The 20,393-nt window shown below is 35.2% G+C and overlaps 1 protein-coding gene across 1 annotated transcript in view; it reads left to right on the top strand.

Annotated features, from left to right (window-relative positions):
* Window positions 1-9,424, top strand: part of LOC142348040 (uncharacterized) — a 38,060-nt gene extending 28,636 nt beyond the window's left edge. Inside the window, exon 3 of the mRNA XM_075399206.1 lies at window positions 9,056-9,424. Coding sequence (XP_075255321.1) covers window positions 9,056-9,424 — 369 coding nt within the window. The remainder of the gene's footprint in view (window positions 1-9,055) is intronic.
* The last annotated feature ends 10,969 nt before the right edge of the window (window positions 9,425-20,393 follow it).

Raw genomic sequence — 20,393 nt, 5'->3', positions numbered from 1 at the left:
CGATTTTTTTTATGGATATCTCTCGAGCTTGAATATGTTGGGTCCTTTATCGTTGAAGACCTGATGGAGATCAATAGTAGACGTTTTCCATTTTAAAAAGAAATGCAGTTTCTTCTTATTTGGTCTCTGTAAACCAAGTGTTTTCTTTCGTTGTCAAAAATACTTTCCTTTCAAAATCCTTGTTTAAAATTTTTAATCTTTAATTTTTACTCTTGAAGTTTTTCTGCTCTTTCGGAGCGTGAGTTTTTGCTACCAGTTGTTTTTAGTGTGCTGATGTGCCCAAACCGGCAGATATGTTTTTTAAAGTGTTGTTATTATTTTTCTAAAGAAATTTGATATTTGAAAGAAATTTTTTATTAAATGCATTTAGCTTCCCAGAGCCAAATGTGTTAGGTTTTGGCCTTTTTTGTCGAACTACTGACTGTACAATACCACTGCACTGACCCAATGTTTTTAAGAGGCAATTGATATGTTGGTGTTTTGTGACACTTTCTTGAAAAATGCTCGAATATTTGTCAGTTCTAACTTTTCATGTGAAATAGTTTTCCGTCAGCTTCCAAAACCTACCTCCTGATTTGTAATTTAGGTTTGCACTCATTGTTCCACGCTGTACTCGGCATTTCCTTTTGAGGCACCACATCACAATTTGATGCGTCAATCCACTAAGTCAGTTCCTCCATTGCAATTCACAGAGGTGGTGGCAAAACGTTTTATACGGGATTTCTATAGAAAACGTGTCCCAAAAATATCCCCAAATGATCTGACGATGTCCTCTCTAACTTTGAAAAACTGCAAAACTGTTAGTTCGCTGCCATTGGATCATCCGTTTGCTCCTCTAACTAATACAGTGGTTGTGAAAACTTCAAAATATTTCGTTTTCAGTAAAGTAAACTATTCCTGTCACGATGAAAACTGTAAGTTATCCGTCAGCAGAAGCTGCTGTCATTTTGTCAAGTTTGTTATTGGTGATGCTATTAAATTTGGTCTGCTCGAAAAAATTCATTATAATGTTGCTGGGTCAAATGCAGCCCTGACTGTCCTTGAATTCTCATATAGTGCTTATGAACTTCCAAAAAATGTAAACAAGGATATTTCGGAAAACCTGAAAAAATTTGGTAATCAAAGTCTCATTGTGCAGTTATTTGAGAAACTAGAACGCGCTTATGTTCCGTTGAGTTCTTTGATTAATCCATGTGTAGTGTATAACCAGAGCTATATAGCATACTGTATGAGTAATTGCCAAGCAATTGAACTTGATTGATTTCAGAATAGTGTCTCAGTTGAACTTAATTGTTTTCAGCATACAATGTTATTTAGCCTCATGTTTTTTCTGATTTTAATTGATATCTGCATTTTTATCTTTAAAAATATAGGTGTTTTACTTTTATTTTTACTTTTATATTTGTTTTGCTTTTGGGGCTTGACTGGTTTATAGCAGTTTTTTGAAGTTTTGAGCTTTGATGAGCCTAAAAAAGCAGATTTGTTTTTAAAGGCAGTTGATACTATTTCTGAACGATTAAATGTTAGAATTGATAGGTAGACTTTGTTTACGAAAACTTGAGCCTCATTTTTGGCTCGCAAAAGCTTAATTTCCTCGTCATTTTTAGCGTTCAGAAGCTGAATAGCAATTGAAATCGTACAGGTTTTTCCGTTTTGCGTCCTGTAAAGATGAATTTTGTTGATGAGATGAATTTCGCTGAAGAGATGAATTCCTGTGAACAGATGCATTCCGTTGTCAAAAATTTGTTTCTCAAAAATCTTCTTTTCAACATCTAACCACGTATTTTTTTGCTCTTTTGGAGCATGATTTGGTGTTACCAGCTGTATGTAGTGTGCTGATATGTCTAAACCGGCAGATTTGTCTTTAAAAGTTTGAATTTTTTTGGAGAAAAACCTATTTTTGTGGGACAGTTCTTCTTTATACTACATTTGGCTGCCCAGAACCAAAAGGGTTTGTTTGGCTCGTTTTTTGACGAACTACTTGTGGTACAAGACCACTGTGCTTCCTGATTTTAATTTAAGAGGCGGTTGATTTTTTTGGAAAATTTTTTGAGCAAAACCTCCACTTCGTCTTCAAAAATTGCGCCTCGTTTTTTGTTGTAGAATTCTCTCCAGCGTGAGTTATATTTCGTTCTCAAAAAAAGTTCTTTCCTTTCGAAATGCTTCTCAATTCTCATCTGAAAGTTTTTCAGCTGTCAAGTTTTTTGCTTTTTTGGACCATTATTTGTCGTTACCAGTTGTTTTGAGCGTGGTGATTTGCCTGAACCGGCAGATTTATTTTTTAAATGGTTTTGATTTTTATAAAATATAAATTCAGTTTTTGAAGGAAAATTTTTTCCTTTACTTTTGGCTGCCTAGAACTAAATATGTTAGCTTTTGGCCTCCTTTGTTGCACAGCTGAATTAACAAGATCTTAGTGACGCCTTTCGATTAAAAAGGCGGTTGACACTTTTCTGAAAATTTCATCTGTCAAGCAATAGGTACACTTCGTCTTCAAAAACTGAGCCTCCTTTTTGGTTAAAATCTCTCCTGCTCGAATCTGTTTGGTCTTTGATAGTTTAGAACTTGAGAGAGAACACTCCTATTTTAAAAGAAGTTCAGTTCCTTCTAGTTCAGTTCCTGTAAATGAAGAGTTGTGTTTAGTTGTCAAAAATTCATTCCTTTCAAAATGGTTCTCAATTTAAAACCTAGAAATGTTTATATTTTAAGTTTTTCGCTCTTTTGGGCCATGATTTGTCGTTACCAGTTGTTCATAGTGTGCTGAGGTGCCTAAACTGGCAATTTTAATTGTTTTTAAAGTTGTTTTTTAAACAAATTTGATTTTTGAAGGAAATTTTTAACTGCATTTGGCTGCCCAGAGCCAAAAGTGTTAACTTTAGGTCTTTTTGTTGAACTATGGATTGTACAAGGCTACTGTACTGACTAATTTTGATTTAAGAGGCGCTTTATCTATGTTTCTTAAAAAGTTTATCTGTTAAGAAGTATGTAAACTTCGCCTTCAAAAATTGAGCCTCGATTTTTTTCTTATTGAAATCTCTCGAGCTTGAATATGTTGGGTCTTTTTATCGTTGAAGACCTGATAGAGATCAATAGTAGACGTTTTCCAATTTAGAAAGAAATGCAGTTTCTTCTTATTTGGTTTCTGTAAATCAAGTGTTTTCTTTCGTTGTCAAAAATACTTTCCTTTCACAATCCTTGTTTAAAACTTTTAACCTTTATTTTTTAATCTTTAAGTTTTTCTGCTCTTTGGGACCGTGATTTATTGCTACCAGTTGTTTTTAGTTTGCTGATGTGCCTAAACCGGCAGATTTGTTTATTAAAGGGTTGTTATTTCTAAAGAAATTCGACTTTTGATAGAATTTTTTTAACTGCATTTAGCTGCCCAGAGCCAAAAGTGTTAGCTTTTGGCCTTTTTGTTGAACTATGGTTTGTACAAGGCCACTGTTCTGACTGATTTTGATTTAAGAGGCGCTTTATCTATGTTTCTTTAAAAGTTTATCTCTTAAGAAATATGTAATCTTCGTCTTTAAAAATTGAGCCTCGATTTTTTTATGGATATCTCTCGAGCTTGAATATGTTGGGTCCTTTATCGTTGAAGACCTGATAGAGATCAATAGTAGACGTTTTCCAATTTAAAAAGAAATGCAGTTTCTTCTTATTTGGTTTCTGTAAACCAAGTGTTTTCTTTCGTTGTCAAAAATACTTTCCTTTCAAAATCCTTGTTTAAAACTTTTAACCTTTATTTTTTAATCTTTAAGTTTTTCTGCTCTTTGGGACCGTGATTTATTGCTACCAGTTGTTTTTAGTTTGCTGATGTGCCTAAACCGGCAGATTTGTTTATTAAAGGGTTGTTATTTCTAAAGAAATTCGACTTTTGATAGAATTTTTTTAACTGCATTTAGCTGCCCAGAGCCAAAAGTGTTAGCTTTTGGCCTTTTTGTTGAACTTTAATTTTTACTCTTGAAGTTTTTCTGCTCTTTCGGACCGTGAGTTTTTGCTACCAGTTGTTTTTAGTGTGCTGATGTGCCCAAACCGGCAGATATGTTTTTTAAAGTGTTGTTATTATTTTTCTAAAGAAATTTGATATTTGAAAGAAATTTTTTATTAAATGCATTTAGCTTCCCAGAGCCAAATGTGTTAGGTTTTGGCCTTTTTTGTCGAACTACTGACTGTACAATACCACTGCACTGACCCAATGTTTTTAAGAGGCTCTTGATATGTTTTTTTTTTTTAAAAAAAAGTTTATCTGTTAAGCAATATGTACACTTCGTCTTCAAAAATTGAGCCTCGTTTTTTGTTAGAACCTCTCCAGCTTGATTATGTTGGGTCTTTTATCGTTCAAAACCAGATAGAAATTATTATTAGACGTTTCTTAATCTAAAAACAAGTACAGTTTATTCGAATTTGGGTTCTGTAAATCAAGTGTTGTCTTTCTTCGCAAAAACTCTTACCTCTCAAAATGGCTCTTAGTTTTAAATTTGAAACCTCACCTTTTTTCAGTTCCTTTTTGCTCGTGTGGGATTTAAATTGTTACTATCAATTGCAAAAAGAGTGTCGATGAGCCTAATCTGTCAGAATAATTGTTTTTGAAAAAAATGGAGTTATGACAATTTTTGGTTTTTAAGCTGACTATTTGTTTTTCGTATTTGATGTTAGATGCTTAAAAACTGTAGTTGCTTTGTATGTATTCAATTTGCCGAGTGCTGTTTTTTTTGCTGTCGAGTTTTTTCAACGCTTGTTTTTTTTGTCTTTTGTCTTGTAACAAATTTTTAAATTTTTTGGGACTTTAGTGGGGGCCTTCACGGTGGCGGTCCTGTATAAGGTGTGTACTATGTACATACCAAGCTAGCATCCGCTTAAAAATTTTATTATACTGGAAAAAAGCGGCTCATTTGTTGGTTAATAAACTAACGGGAGCAGTATTTGCCGACATTCTTGATAATTCTTGATAATTCTTGATAATTCTTGCTTAATCTTATGATTTCCTGCTACATCTTGTTTTTGAGTGCTATTGAATTTTTAATACTTGATTTATCTTGCCATGTCAATGTTAATTTTTCTTAGAAAACTTGCCAAGATCTTGTTTCTTGACAGCCATGCAAAAAACTTGCAAGTTCGTACATATCTTGATGGTTTCTTGGTAAGTACCATGGCAAGATCTTGGCAAGATTTACCAAGTTCGATTCACTGGGTAACACCATTTTTTTTTTGTTACCAGATGATAAGTATAGTTTTTCTTTACAATCGAAACATGATAATTGCTTGATAGTGAAATTTCAGAGAAAAATGGAACGACATGAAAGATATGTTCACGCTCTTGGACAAAACGAAACCTACAGAAACTATTTGTTGTTCAAGCTTCTTGGTCACACGTTTCGCAACGTTTTAGTGTCTAATCAGACTAATATCAAAAAATTACTTATATGAGAACAACGTTAATAGTAAGAGTAATTTAAAAAGGTCTGGAAAAGGTGAAGTAGCAACAAAATTGAGTTAGCGTAGAGTTATTCATCTTAAAACCTCTACATCTACTAAAAGGATTTTAGTTCTCACTTTTTTCTAAGATGAAAATTGAGAAAGAAATTTTAAGTTAGAAAATTTTATTGGATTTAGAGTTTTCAATTAAACTTTCCGTCTTTTTTCCTGAAGGTGCAGTTTGCCCAATTCAAGAGAAAAGAAGATCGTACATTGCATTGAATGATTTTTCTTTTGGTATCAAAATTATCTGTTTCAATTGTCTGGAAGCTTATTCAGACGACGAGAAGAAAAACAAAAAATTAAAGATTTCTTACAAATATTTCAAAAAATTTAGGACCCAAATCGAACAAAAACTGCCCTTTTGGAAAATTTCAAACTGAAATAGTAAACATTAAAAAAATAAATATTGAACGAAGATGATTATATAATGTAATTATATAATGTAATTAAAATAAGATAATTAAAAAAATGCTCAGAAAGTGCTATAAAACCCACTTTGACGAGAGAAAGTTTACAGTTAATTTTTTTTTCATGTCTTTGCATGTCTTTTTTTACTCTTCCTTGAGTTTCTGAAGTAAACTTTTACGTCAATATTTTCGAAGTTCTTTGGTCAAATTAGGTTATGGTTTGGAAACAATTTAAGAAAACAAGTCGAATTGTTTTGCAAAGTTATTGATAAATAATTGAATTAGCTGCAACATCTTTTTCGAATACTCTTATAATGTCTTCATTTTCACAACCGTAAACACTTCCGATAAAAAAACGTTTCTGATATTCGGTAAAAATTAAAGAAGTTTTTTTGCATTGTTTTGATTAATGGGAAATGCTTATCAATTGATTTGCATTGTTTTCTATTTATCGACAAAACAATGATTCATTTCGTAAGTCGAGTCGTTTCAAAATTGCAATTGAAAAGGCTAAAGTTATAATTTTTTTTCAGTTTTGTGCCTTGATTCCTAATTGACTAATGAAAATTTAGATGAAAATTTCTTTTACAGTCGAAAGGGATTTTCAAGAGTTTTTTAACAATAGTATTTTTGTATAGCTTTGCGATAAAGATCAGTCGACCCAATTTGGCTTAAGAAAAGTATGACTGGTATAAAAATCCTTAATCCCTTATTGGGAGGTTAAAATCATCTCAAATTGTATGATACCAATTGATACCAATAATTTGTGCCAACTTCAGCCCATTGTAAGAAATTTACGACTGTTCGAATATCAAGATGGATCTGGTTAATGATCTTATCATGTTCATAAAGGTACTGCGTACAAAATTTCTAATTTTTTGAGTTGCTATATTTCCGACTTTCAATTTATTCTTCATAATTTTGTATACAGTTTTAGTTCTCTGAAACAAAAGAGCGGCAAATAATAGTCATGCAGTTCCTGGAAAATCGGTAATTGTAAAAAACACTCAAGTTAAATTTTTGTGGTTGAATTAAAGACACGGTTTGGTGATATGAAAACAACTGTTTATAAATACAGCCTACTTCCTTGTTTGAAATTATCTTAAAAACGAAGAGAAGGTCACGGAGATTTCTAACCATTAAGAGTTCACTGGATATCTTCAAGTTCATAGTGTCAGCAACTTCCAGGGACGTTTCAGAAGCAGGTACATAACTGTAGTTGAAATAATCATACATTTCAAATCCTAAAGAAACGTGCTTTGCGTGCTAAAAAACCGTAAATATTTATTGAAAGGAAATGTGATTTCATCGAATTTTTGCAAAAAGAACAGAATTGCAGGTCTTTGTTATTTTTTAATAACAAACTGATCAAATGATGTAGCCTTTAGGCGGTCGCAGATAACAAGCAGCCTTAGATGGTAAATAAAGGAAGTCTGATAAAAAATTTTAGATTACAAAGCTGGTTCGTTCATAAAGCCAAGTAAGTTTGGCGCTATCACATTTGTATTTCATTCACTTCAATGAACAAGAGAGTTTGAGCAAGTCTGTACATGGTAGAGAAAGGTCCAACACAACGAATGGCCATTGTGTACCCAGGTCTAGACCTCGACTCATGAAAAGACAATGCTCGACAAAAATGTGCTATGAAAAGACCATACTGGACTCATTTGAGCTATGAAAAGACTTTAGCTGGACTTTAAGACATTCTGGACTTTAGCTCGACTCAGATTTTTTGCAAAAGACTTTAGCTGGACCCTAAATTTTACAAAAGACTTTGGCTTGACCCAAAGTTTGTGCTGGACTTAAGCTCGACACAATGTTTGCAAACAAAGTCGAGTTAAAGTCTTTTCATGGGTCCATCATTAGTCTTTTCATGGGTCCATCATTAGTCTTTTCATAAGTCTGTTTTTCTGCCATTAACGTTTTGCGTGCAATATTGCATATAACGTAGTCAGCATATGTGATCATGCACCTTTTACGATTCAAAAGAACCATAAATACCTCAAAAACCTGCATTATTTTTTTAAAAAAATAGCTAATAATTTTGGTAAGGAAAAGAAACTGAATAGCGCCGAAATTTTTTCATGGCTAATGGGACTAGGACCAATATTCTTAAGCTAGCTGGTTTCATTGAATCAAGTAATGTGGTAATATACTCGATCTGAAAAACCTCTTTAACTGATTCTTAAGTTGGACTGCTCTGGTGCAAAACTATTTAGTCTTGCTCCGGTTCTGCTTCTGTATGTACAGAAGCAGGAAACAAATAAAAAAATTGAATCTGGAAAAAAAACGACTTATGAAAAGACTAATGGTGGACCCATGAAAAGACCTTAACTCGACTTTGCTGGTTATTAAAAGACTAATGCTGGACCCATGAAAAGACCTTAGCTGGACTTTCTTCGTTATGAAAAGACTTTAGCTCGACCCATGAAAAGATATTAGCTCGACTTTTACTAGGAACCTCGACCGTGTAATTATAGTCAATATTGGCCCCCCCTACTAGACTTTTAAAGTCTTTTCATAAGTCGAGGTCTAGGCCTGGGTAGAGTTGTTATATGAGGTATTGAATATCAGACAAGACAGAACTCAAAAAAGATCAGTTTTATGGTTATAAAAATTTCCCTCTCCAAAATAACACCGAGACTGAAAAGTTTAATTGACAATTAACTTGGTTAACATAAAGGTGGTTATCAATACAACAGATCAACTGTTTATGAATCTCATTTCATCAGCATTTTTTATTTTATTCTCCCCATTTTGGTCAGGTAAAAATAAAAATTAGTAGATTTGCACATTAATAAGGCTCCCGTTTGCTGCAATCGTTTTGGCGGCTCACCATAAAAGGACCAATCTGGACTCTTCTTATTCTGAATTTGTTAATGAATCTGGCCAAAAAGAGCGAGTCAAGATCATTGAGGCAGACCCCTTGATCATATCTGTCGACAATGATTGCAACAGTAATGGATCAACCATCTCCCCTACGATCGGTCGAGCACCCAAAAAGCAAAATAGCCAACTAGGGAGCCCGTGCCAACAACATTGCCGCTGATCCCCGTATAGCGGTGATTGACAAGGATTGCATCAGTTTACAGAAAACTACAGACAACCCCTGCGCTTGAAAAGTACGGTTGTCACTTAAAAGAGCCTACCGCTTGAGTGTTTTCTTGAAGGTTGCCGATATTCCGCCAAGGACTTCAATTGCAAGCGGAACAAACGTGATTCCCATTTTTGCGCAGTTATCGTCCTGGAGGCAAACTTTTCTTTCATCTGCCACATCAAGCGCGTATCCTGCCTTTGTAGCCGCATTAATGAGAGAGTTGGATTGCAGCGACGAAGTAACAGTTACATCAAACGCAGCAGGGTTTCCCGCTTTCCAAGTCGGGACAAAGATATCTCCGGGGCGCGATTGGCTTTCTGGAATGAGATTCTTTTTTCCACTGCTGGTGAGATTTGCAGATGGGCAAGCAAAAACTATTTTATCTCGAATCGGGTCATGTAGTACAATTGCGTCTCCTCAACCGAGACTCGCAATGGCATGATCCCCATAGATGTCTAGAACTCCTGCTTTACAAAACGGGCAGTTCCTTTCGGCATCGTAGACAGGGACACCCAACCTGTACTTTGCACTAATTCTAAACTCATTTGGTGCCATATGAAGCCCAAGAGCTGGAATGGGGGGAGCAGACAACCAAGCTCCTGCATGTCGAACAGACAATGAGAGAATTCGTCGGATTCTCTCTCACACGCTAGATTCTCTTTGAGACCATGAAAATTTTTCATTATCAAGAGCATGTTGAATCACCTTTTGCGAAAGGTTTGAAATGTCCAGTTGTGCCATACTGGAATAAAGATCCTAAAAAACTTGGCAGTTTTTCGGGGCTTTCACCGGTTATTTTTGCAACAAGATCTTCAGAGGAGAGAACAGAACCAACGTATGATGCATTATACTGGTCTTGGCATTGACGAACACCAAACCCTGAAAGGGTTATGGGCAGGGTTGCATGAGTCCAGGATTCTTCTGGATGGACAATTCCAAGTAAATTCTCAAGTTTTTTGCGCTGTTGGGCATCTAATTCTCTTAGAGATTTAGTAACTGGACTTCGGGGGCGTTTGAAAACGCAAAGAATACACCATCTTGTCGACCCCTATGCAGTGGCCTGGGATGCCTAGGGCGCACTAAGGGTCGTCAAGGTAGTCCAAATTTTCAAAGAGTGCACTTATTTTTCCTATCCTTTCGTTAAATTTCATGCAGAGAATCTCTGGGGTTCCTAACTCAGCTCCAAGAACATCGAGGCCCGAAATATCATTTCGTTTTACTCTTATAATAAGGTTGTCTAAATCTACCGTGGACCACAGTTCGCACTTATCAACCCTAATGTGGAGGCCGCGATCAGGTCCGAGCTGGCATAGAAGATCCCAAGATCTAATGAGATCGTCCTCTGAGCCCACCAAGACACCATCATCTAGATACCAGGAATGTTGTTGAAGCACTGGCAAAGATTCCTGAATTTTCTCTTTAATGGACCAGAGCGTCAAAGAGAAAAGCAAAGGGCCCAATGGGTCGCCTTGTTGGATACCGCTTTCACTGCGATCAACAAATTTGTCATAGAACAATTCGCTGTGTTTTGAGTAAAAGAAATTGGTAAAAGCAGTAATGCCAGACATTGAACTGGCAACGGCTTTCAGAATTTTAATGCGTGGTATAGAATTGAATGCATTGCAAAATTCAATTTGCAAAATACCCGAGGAACTGGACAAGGTGAGTATTTTTTCATACGAAAGTTTAGTCGAATGTATAATGGCTTCAGCTCCAACCTTCACTCCGACACCATATTGCAGGCTCTTGAAAAAATCTTTTGCTTCTAAATTTGCTTCTTCGGCAAAAATATAGCTATTAGCCTCCTCAAGACTTGTCTGACTGCAATAGAGCAAATACCGTATTTCTTCTTCAACAAGGCCGACAACGATGCACTATAAAGAGTTTGTGAAAAAATTTCAGGAAAATCCCCACGACAACTTATGTTTAACAGCTTAGTCAGTACTCTCAAAGCAATTTGTGAATGGTCAGAAGCTGTACACTGTACAGCATGCAAAAGATGTTAGGGAAACATTTTTGAAGGACCAGCTGCTGTAAATCTTGAAAACAAGTTCAGCTGTTCCGAAACATTTTCCTCACTGAGTTGATAGGATTGTGATGAAAAATATTGGACTACAATAAGCTTTTCTTCAGTGGGGTGCAATTTTTTTAAACTATCGAGAGTTGACTCGTTGACTAACGCAAAACCATCAGAAGCCAAAACTTTTGCTGCTCTACCATATTGGCACTGAAAACACAAATTTTGTGCATGTTTGATAATCTCTTCAGAGTTTGTAGCGTTTGATCGTTTTGATTGTCTCAAAGAGCAAGCTTCGTTCTAAAGCCCTCCAAAGTCTCCGTTGTTCTAGCGATTATTTCTTTCCAGAATTCTTTGGTCGTTGTTCCGCCTGTGTTTCTGCCCTCCTCTGTTACTGGCACGTATAATGAATTTAGATAATCCGAAGAGGTTTCTCCAGTTTATTTCTGTATTGGGATCTTCAATGCAATCAATAATGACGTCAGAGAAAAGCTCTGACCATTTGTAACGTACATTTATAGGGACATAGTGGGTAGTCGGGACTTTAGTGTATAGCAACGTTTTCATATCTGGAAGGTTACCGTCTTTTCTAATTCTTTCGGAATTCAAACCAGCTAATGCATCGTCTTCATAGGGTGCGATCTCGGCTTTAATTAGCTGATCGTCGACTTGCTCTGATAGTTTCTAAGAGATTCTTGTCAATTTACTTAAAGGTTTTTCGAAACACCAATAGGACCATATTGTTTTTGAATTGAACCATGAGTCGTAATCAGGGCCCCATCCAATGTATCCAACTTTCGTTTCTTCAAATTGATGTTCTAGTACTTGGATCTTATATAATGTGTCGGCTCTGTCAGGAATAAATAAATTAGAGCCATGTGATAGGCGAAACTTATTTTCTATTGTAAAGTTGGACATTTGTTGAGTTAGACCACTGTTTGGGTTGGGATTTACCTCAGTCTCGAAACAAATGTCTGTCTGTGGTGAATTTTCAATTGTCAAGGCTTCTTTTGTTCTTAAATTGGACTTCATTTTTGAGCGTGTGAAAAACTGCTTAAAAGAAAACAATATACCACTTCTCCTCTTTATAGACTCCCACAGTACTAAGAAATGGAAAAATCTCTCCGGGAAACTGCAATTTGAGACTGAGAGAGTTGTTCCACCCGGCGGGAATTTGGCCCCCCACAGCAACACGCTGTTGAGTCGACTTCTTGCAGAAGGCCCCAATTATAGTAAAACAGCCACTGATTTCAAAAAAGGGGTTTTTCAATTTTGGGTGCTAAAGATTCAAATTTCAAATGTAAATTTTTCTCAGTTCCTGTTTTTGTCCTCCGTATCCTGCCTTTGTAGCCGCATTAATGAGAGAGTTGGATTGCAGCGACGAAGTAACAGTTACATCAAACGCAGCAGGGTTTCCCGCTTTCCAAGTCGGGACAAAGATATCTCCGGGGCGCTATTGGCTTTCTGGAATGAGATTCTTTTTTCCACTGCTGGTGAGATTTGCAGATGGGCAAGCAAAAACTATTTTATCTCGAATCGGGTCATGTAGTACAATTGCGTCTCCTCAACCGAGACTCGCAATGGCATGATCCCCATAGATGTCTAGAACTCCTGCTTTACAAAACGGGCAGTTCCTTTCGGCATCGTAGACAGGGACACCCAACCTGTACTTTGCACTAATTCTAAACTCATTTGGTGCCATATGAAGCCCAAGAGCTGGAATGGGGGGAGCAGACAACCAAGCTCCTGCATGTCGAACAGACAATGAGAGAATTCGTCGGATTCTCTCTCACACGCTAGATTCTCTTTGAGACCATGAAAATTTTTCATTATCAAGAGCATGTTGAATCACCTTTTGCGAAAGGTTTGAAATGTCCAGTTGTGCCATACTGGAATAAAGATCCTAAAAAACTTGGCAGTTTTTCGGGGCTTTCACCGGTTATTTTTGCAACAAGATCTTCAGAGGAGAGAACAGAACCAACGTATGATGCATTATACTGGTCTTGGCATTGACGAACACCAAACCCTGAAAGGGTTATGGGCAGGGTTGCATGAGTCCAGGATTCTTCTGGATGGACAATTCCAAGTAAATTCTCAAGTTTTTTGCGCTGTTGGGCATCTAATTCTCTTAGAGATTTAGTAACTGGACTTCGGGGGCGTTTGAAAACGCAAAGAATACACCATCTTGTCGACCCCTATGCAGTGGCCTGGGATGCCTAGGGCGCACTAAGGGTCGTCAAGGTAGTCCAAATTTTCAAAGAGTGCACTTATTTTTCCTATCCTTTCGTTAAATTTCATGCAGAGAATCTCTGGGGTTCCTAACTCAGCTCCAAGAACATCGAGGCCCGAAATATCATTTCGTTTTACTCTTATAATAAGGTTGTCTAAATCTACCGTGGACCACAGTTCGCACTTATCAACCCTAATGTGGAGGCCGCGATCAGGTCCGAGCTGGCATAGAAGATCCCAAGATCTAATGAGATCGTCCTCTGAGCCCACCAAGACACCATCATCTAGATACCAGGAATGTTGTTGAAGCACTGGCAAAGATTCCTGAATTTTCTCTTTAATGGACCAGAGCGTCAAAGAGAAAAGCAAAGGGCCCAATGGGTCGCCTTGTTGGATACCGCTTTCACTGCGATCAACAAATTTGTCATAGAACAATTCGCTGTGTTTTGAGTAAAAGAAATTGGTAAAAGCAGTAATGCCAGACATTGAACTGGCAACGGCTTTCAGAATTTTAATGCGTGGTATAGAATTGAATGCATTGCAAAATTCAATTTGCAAAATACCCGAGGAACTGGACAAGGTGAGTATTTTTTCATACGAAAGTTTAGTCGAATGTATAATGGCTTCAGCTCCAACCTTCACTCCGACACCATATTGCAGGCTCTTGAAAAAATCTTTTGCTTCTAAATTTGCTTCTTCGGCAAAAATATAGCTATTAGCCTCCTCAAGACTTGTCTGACTGCAATAGAGCAAATACCGTATTTCTTCTTCAACAAGGCCGACAACGATGCACTATAAAGAGTTTGTGAAAAAATTTCAGGAAAATCCCCACGACAACTTATGTTTAACAGCTTAGTCAGTACTCTCAAAGCAATTTGTGAATGGTCAGAAGCTGTACACTGTACAGCATGCAAAAGATGTTAGGGAAACATTTTTGAAGGACCAGCTGCTGTAAATCTTGAAAACAAGTTCAGCTGTTCCGAAACATTTTCCTCACTGAGTTGATAGGATTGTGATGAAAAATATTGGACTACAATAAGCTTTTCTTCAGTGGGGTGCAATTTTTTTAAACTATCGAGAGTTGACTCGTTGACTAACGCAAAACCATCAGAAGCCAAAACTTTTGCTGCTCTACCATATTGGCACTGAAAACACAAATTTTGTGCATGTTTGATAATCTCTTCAGAGTTTGTAGCGTTTGATCGTTTTGATTGTCTCAAAGAGCAAGCTTCGTTCTAAAGCCCTCCAAAGTCTCCGTTGTTCTAGCGATTATTTCTTTCCAGAATTCTTTGGTCGTTGTTCCGCCTGTGTTTCTGCCCTCCTCTGTTACTGGCACGTATAATGAATTTAGATAATCCGAAGAGGTTTCTCCAGTTTATTTCTGTATTGGGATCTTCAATGCAATCAATAATGACGTCAGAGAAAAGCTCTGACCATTTGTAACGTACATTTATAGGGACATAGTGGGTAGTCGGGACTTTAGTGTATAGCAACGTTTTCATATCTGGAAGGTTACCGTCTTTTCTAATTCTTTCGGAATTCAAACCAGCTAATGCATCGTCTTCATAGGGTGCGATCTCGGCTTTAATTAGCTGATCGTCGACTTGCTCTGATAGTTTCTAAGAGATTCTTGTCAATTTACTTAAAGGTTTTTCGAAACACCAATAGGACCATATTGTTTTTGAATTGAACCATGAGTCGTAATCAGGGCCCCATCCAATGTATCCAACTTTCGTTTCTTCAAATTGATGTTCTAGTACTTGGATCTTATATAATGTGTCGGCTCTGTCAGGAATAAATAAATTAGAGCCATGTGATAGGCGAAACTTATTTTCTATTGTAAAGTTGGACATTTGTTGAGTTAGACCACTGTTTGGGTTGGGATTTACCTCAGTCTCGAAACAAATGTCTGTCTGTGGTGAATTTTCAATTGTCAAGGCTTCTTTTGTTCTTAAATTGGACTTCATTTTTGAGCGTGTGAAAAACTGCTTAAAAGAAAACAATATACCACTTCTCCTCTTTATAGACTCCCACAGTACTAAGAAATGGAAAAATCTCTCCGGGAAACTGCAATTTGAGACTGAGAGAGTTGTTCCACCCGGCGGGAATTTGGCCCCCCACAGCAACACGCTGTTGAGTCGACTTCTTGCAGAAGGCCCCAATTATAGTAAAACAGCCACTGATTTCAAAAAAGGGGTTTTTCAATTTTGGGTGCTAAAGATTCAAATTTCAAATGTAAATTTTTCTCAGTTCCTGTTTTGCTCGTTGAATTTGAAAGATCAACCGGACGCACGTGCAAACGATATCAGAACAATTCATATCCTAATTCATATCAGAAAATAAAATAAATTTTCCGGAGTTTTGAGATACCGACCAGCCACCAGAAATTGAATGGTTAAATGTAAAAATTGGATGAAAATTTCAATTGATAGAAAAATTGGGTTTCAAAATACATCGCACTATGCACCATTGTCACTAATTGGAAAGTAAATAGAGAGCCAATGAGACCTGTCTTTAATCAGACTAAACAAAAATATAGAAAAAAGAGCAGTAAGATTGGTTACAACTTGAGAAATTATTAATATTTCAAAAAATGCGATAAGTATCCAAACATATTGAACCGGTATATAATTATTAACGCCATAGTGTAGATTCAAAAAACTTCAGGTTGTGAATTTCGAACATTGATACAAATTCCTCAAAAATTGTTAAAATACTTCATCAAAATCGTTGATAACAATTGAAACGTAGAACAAGTTAATTGAGACAAATTGAAATTTTACTATTGTTTTTTTTTTGCTATACGATTTGTTGCTGTTTGAGCTGCTCAAAACTCGGCAATTTTTCAACATGTATAAATAATCTAAAAGAAAAGTCAAGAAATATCAAATTCTTTGACTTTTCTTGTCAACATTCACTTATCCTCAATTTTAACATTCTAGTGGATTTTTTGTCATTTTTTAAAGTTGACAATTACTTATCAACATGGAGTAAAATAGTTTGAAAAAATATTGCAAAAGCAACAGAAAACATTCCAGATATTTATAATTAGAGAAAGTCAGAAGAGGAGCTATTAACCTTCAATCAAATTATAATTTTACATCTATTAAAAAATTATTAAGAATTCAAGCAGCATAAAAAATTTATTTTTGCTAGAATATATACATTATAATAAATTATATGTTTTATTCTTTTCTAAATCACACACACACACACACACACACACACACACACACACACATAAATATATACACATATATATATATATATATATATATATATATATATATATATTTATATATTATGATATGAAATTTATGTTGGTTAAAAATTGGTGATATACCGCAGATTATCTATTTTTAGGCCAATTTTAGGCAACGTTCGACCGAACTTTTAAAAAAAGCCAGGCTAATTGGATAAAGCACCCTCTGAGATTTGTTAATGGAAATATCATAAAATATGGACAATATGTTCTACAAAATTTTAATGCTTCAGCCAAAATTAGACAAAGTGTCACTTCGTTTGAAAATTAAATTTAAGCAGATGGGGGTAGTTGGGTGAGAGGGCGTTATACACATTTGAAAAATTTTTGAAAAAGAGTGTGCGATTTGCTTCCTAATTTGTTTTTGCGAAATGCAAAAAATATGTGAGTTGTACTAAAGAAAAAGACAGGTTGTCATATATAATACCTCGACGATCTAGGCTTGAGCGTAGATTTTACATAAATTTGCGTTTTAATCGTAGACATTACATCCTTTTGCGTTGAAGTTGGCCTAGATCTTACATAGTTTTATGTTGTAGTTAGCGAATATCCTACAAAAGGTATCTAAGCATATGCAGCCGATTTATAGTACTTAACGCCGCAGTGTATTTTCATATATACTCCTGGATGGAAATTTCAATTATTGTTATAACTTTTTCGAAAATGTTAACGGATTTCATCAAAATTGTAGATAACAATTGAAACATAGAACAACTTGAATGGAACAACTTGAAATTATACTATTATTTCTCTATACAATTTGTTGTTCTTTGAGATGCTCTAAACACGGCTTTTTGCAACATGCATAAATTATCTAAAAGAAAAGTCAAGAATTATCGAATTCATTGACTTTTCTCATCAACATTCACTTATCCTCAATTTTAACATTTCACTTCAATTTTTAAACTTGACAATCACAAACCAACACAATGTATAAATGAGTTTGAACAGTCTTACAAAATCAACCTAAAAATTTCAGATGTTGTGAATTACATAAAGCCAGGAGAACAGCTATTAAACTTCAATCATGTCACAATTTTACAACTACGAAAAAATTTGTTTTTTTGTTCCAAAAGAAAGCTAATTTTGAAACGAAGCCCAATATTTACAATGGAGAAGCTTATGTTTTGAATATAATGAAATATGTAATTTGTTCTAATATATTTCAAGTATTCTGAAAAATAACTTTTTACGTTTTTTTAATCTTGTTAAATGATACAATTCTCTGAAATGTCAACACAAAAGCTCAATAATAATAACTACGGTAAACGAGATAAAAAAATAATGATATTTTTCTAATTTTTCACGTGGATGACTTTTTTCTGGTTAGCTGGCTGACAATTAATTTTCCGAAGCTTGGTTGTACTGGCGAACATCATATGGGAGCAAATGTGGAAATATATTGCAATTGATTTGATACTTGGATTTAAAAGGCCGTAGTTATTATTCTTGAACATTTTTTTTCTTCGAACGGACAGCAATTGGACAGCAGTCTGGGAATGATTTCAATTTAATTTCGCAAACCACTGAAATTTTTACGAACAACGTTTACTTATACTTTTCTCTTGTTTTTTAAAACATTACATCTCCAATAAATTTTGGTTTCATTATACGCAGTTTTTCTCCATTATGTTTACATTGAGGCCAAAGAGTTCGCCCAGGCCAAGATTATTCTGTGGAGTCTGAATATTATTCATACCCCAAAATTATGTCTGGGCAGAATAATGTCATACTTTTGTATCTTATATCTGGTAATTTCAGTAGTAGTAGTATGCACAAAATTTTTACATCAGCTGGTTTGTATTCAATTATCGCAAAGCTCATTTAGCTCAGTGGTTACAACTTTATGCGCAATTTAAATGTTAGAAGTACCCACGTGGAAGTATGGATTGAATCGCATACAAAGCAAACCTTGTTTCTGGGAGTTAGGTTTAATATAATATTTTTGATGCTGTAAGTTTTATCTCAAAAAAACAATATTGGTCAAATTTAATTGTCACAGAATGTCTCTTGACTGATTCAGCGCTGGTTTCGTCCAACACCAATCTCAGGGCTAACCTATAACAGCCTCTGGATGAGTTTCAATGGAAGAGTCCGTGCACGTAAAATAATTTTTATTTTCAATTCAGTTCGAATGAAGCTCTTTCTGATGAAACACGTTTCACTTGTTTCCAGGTTCTGAAATCCTAATTTTTTTCTCCGCCGTTTTTAAACCAAATAGTTTTGTCTTACTTGACCAAAAACGTGTTTTACCGTCTTTAATTTCTTACTTTACAGATTGGCTTTCTTTGAATCAACGTTAGTTGAGGTTTTTCACTATGTTGGTGTCATTGTGTTTTTTGTTTAGTGCTAGGACCTGGTCTCCTGTTTTATTGGTTTCGAGATCAGTACCAAGAGATCGTTACTAAGTTGCTTTTAAATTATTTTTTTTTATTTAACACCAATTTTTTGTCACCAAATGGTAAGTATAGTTTTCCTTTACAATCCTGGAGTTTTATGTAAAAGTATATGAATCTATTTTGGACAAGAAAAAATTGTTAAGCGTCTTTGTAGAAAAGTTCTTGCTAGCGCTATATCATCTCTAATAATTGTTTGATGTTTCTGTTTCTTAAAATGAAAAACTTTTCCTATAATTCTTTTTTTTGATCATTTGGCTGAATAATGCCTGCAGTGACTAAAAGTAGTAATTTTGAGAAAAACAACTGGTTTTGTTCTTCACCATAAATTTTTGGTTTCTTCGAAAGTTTTTACTGGATTATTGAATACCTTTTTTTACACTAGTGTTTGACATAAATCATTGTGATATTTCAGAAAAAAAAGCATTTTTAAGAAGTACTGCTTTAAAAAATTTTGAATTATTGCGTGTATCATAACGTCAAACAGCAGAAGGCACCTTTTGTTTTCAATTGCAAAAATTCATGAAAATAGGAAATTTTTGTGAACATCTGCGATTTTTTTTTGTTTGCGTGAGTTTTTTGATAATTAAATCCATTTCATCATAGCTATGCCGCTTCATTTTCTGTGTTACTTAGAATAAAATTGCGCATAATAGACTAAACTTTTCAAAAAATTTAAATTGGAGATCTGTAGAAACTATTTTTTTGTTAAGCTTAGTTTTTAGTTAGTTTTTAGTTTCCCGACGGATAGTTCCCGACCGAAATTTCAATTCTTTATGAGCAGTTTTCTTTCCCTTTTAGTGTTGAAATTATATTCTCACTCTTGGTTTTTCAAAAGAAAAAAAGTGGTGGCCCCTCCTAATTTTGTTTGTTAAGCAGATTTCTGGATGTGCTTCCTAGAGAGCCAATTCGTGTTTTTTCCTCTTCTGAATAAAGTTGTAAAACCGAAAACTTTGCACTGGTTGTACTTTTTGAGGCTGGGAAAAATTGTGTTAATTGAAGTACAGTCTATAATATAGTAGATATAAGCACATTGTTTTTAAACCACCAATACTAAGATTTTCAAGCAGAATGGTTTGACCAAAATAGCAGCTCAAAAAATGCGATCAATGTGCGCGCAACATGCGATTTACACACTGGAATTGTTTTCAGATTACCGTTGATTACAACAGTCCACATCTTCTGTAGTAACAAGAAGAATTGGTGATATTCATTTGCAAAATATGTCCCGATCGACCAAACAATTTTATAATGCAAAAGATAGTATTGGTGAATTGAAAAATGGGTCATTCAATTTACATTTATGAAGTTTAGCATTCTGTAGAGCAACCTACTATCTGAATAATTTGTGTACATCAATTTTCAAACTAATTGTTAAATTTCACAAAGCGTAATGAATTGTAACAGTGTTTTTTTGAAAGATGATAATTGCATGCAAGAAAAATTTCAAAGAAAAATGGGATGACATGGTAAGATATGTGCAAGCTGTCGGGTAAAACAAAAGTTA

The sequence above is a fragment of the Convolutriloba macropyga genome, chromosome 10, assembly GCF_964194025.1.
Source record: "Convolutriloba macropyga chromosome 10, txConMacr16.3, whole genome shotgun sequence".
In the NCBI taxonomy this organism is placed as follows: Eukaryota; Metazoa; Xenacoelomorpha; order Acoela; family Convolutidae; genus Convolutriloba; species Convolutriloba macropyga.
The sequence above is the reverse complement of the archived record's forward strand: the minus strand, read 5'-3'. Positions and strand labels throughout refer to the sequence as shown.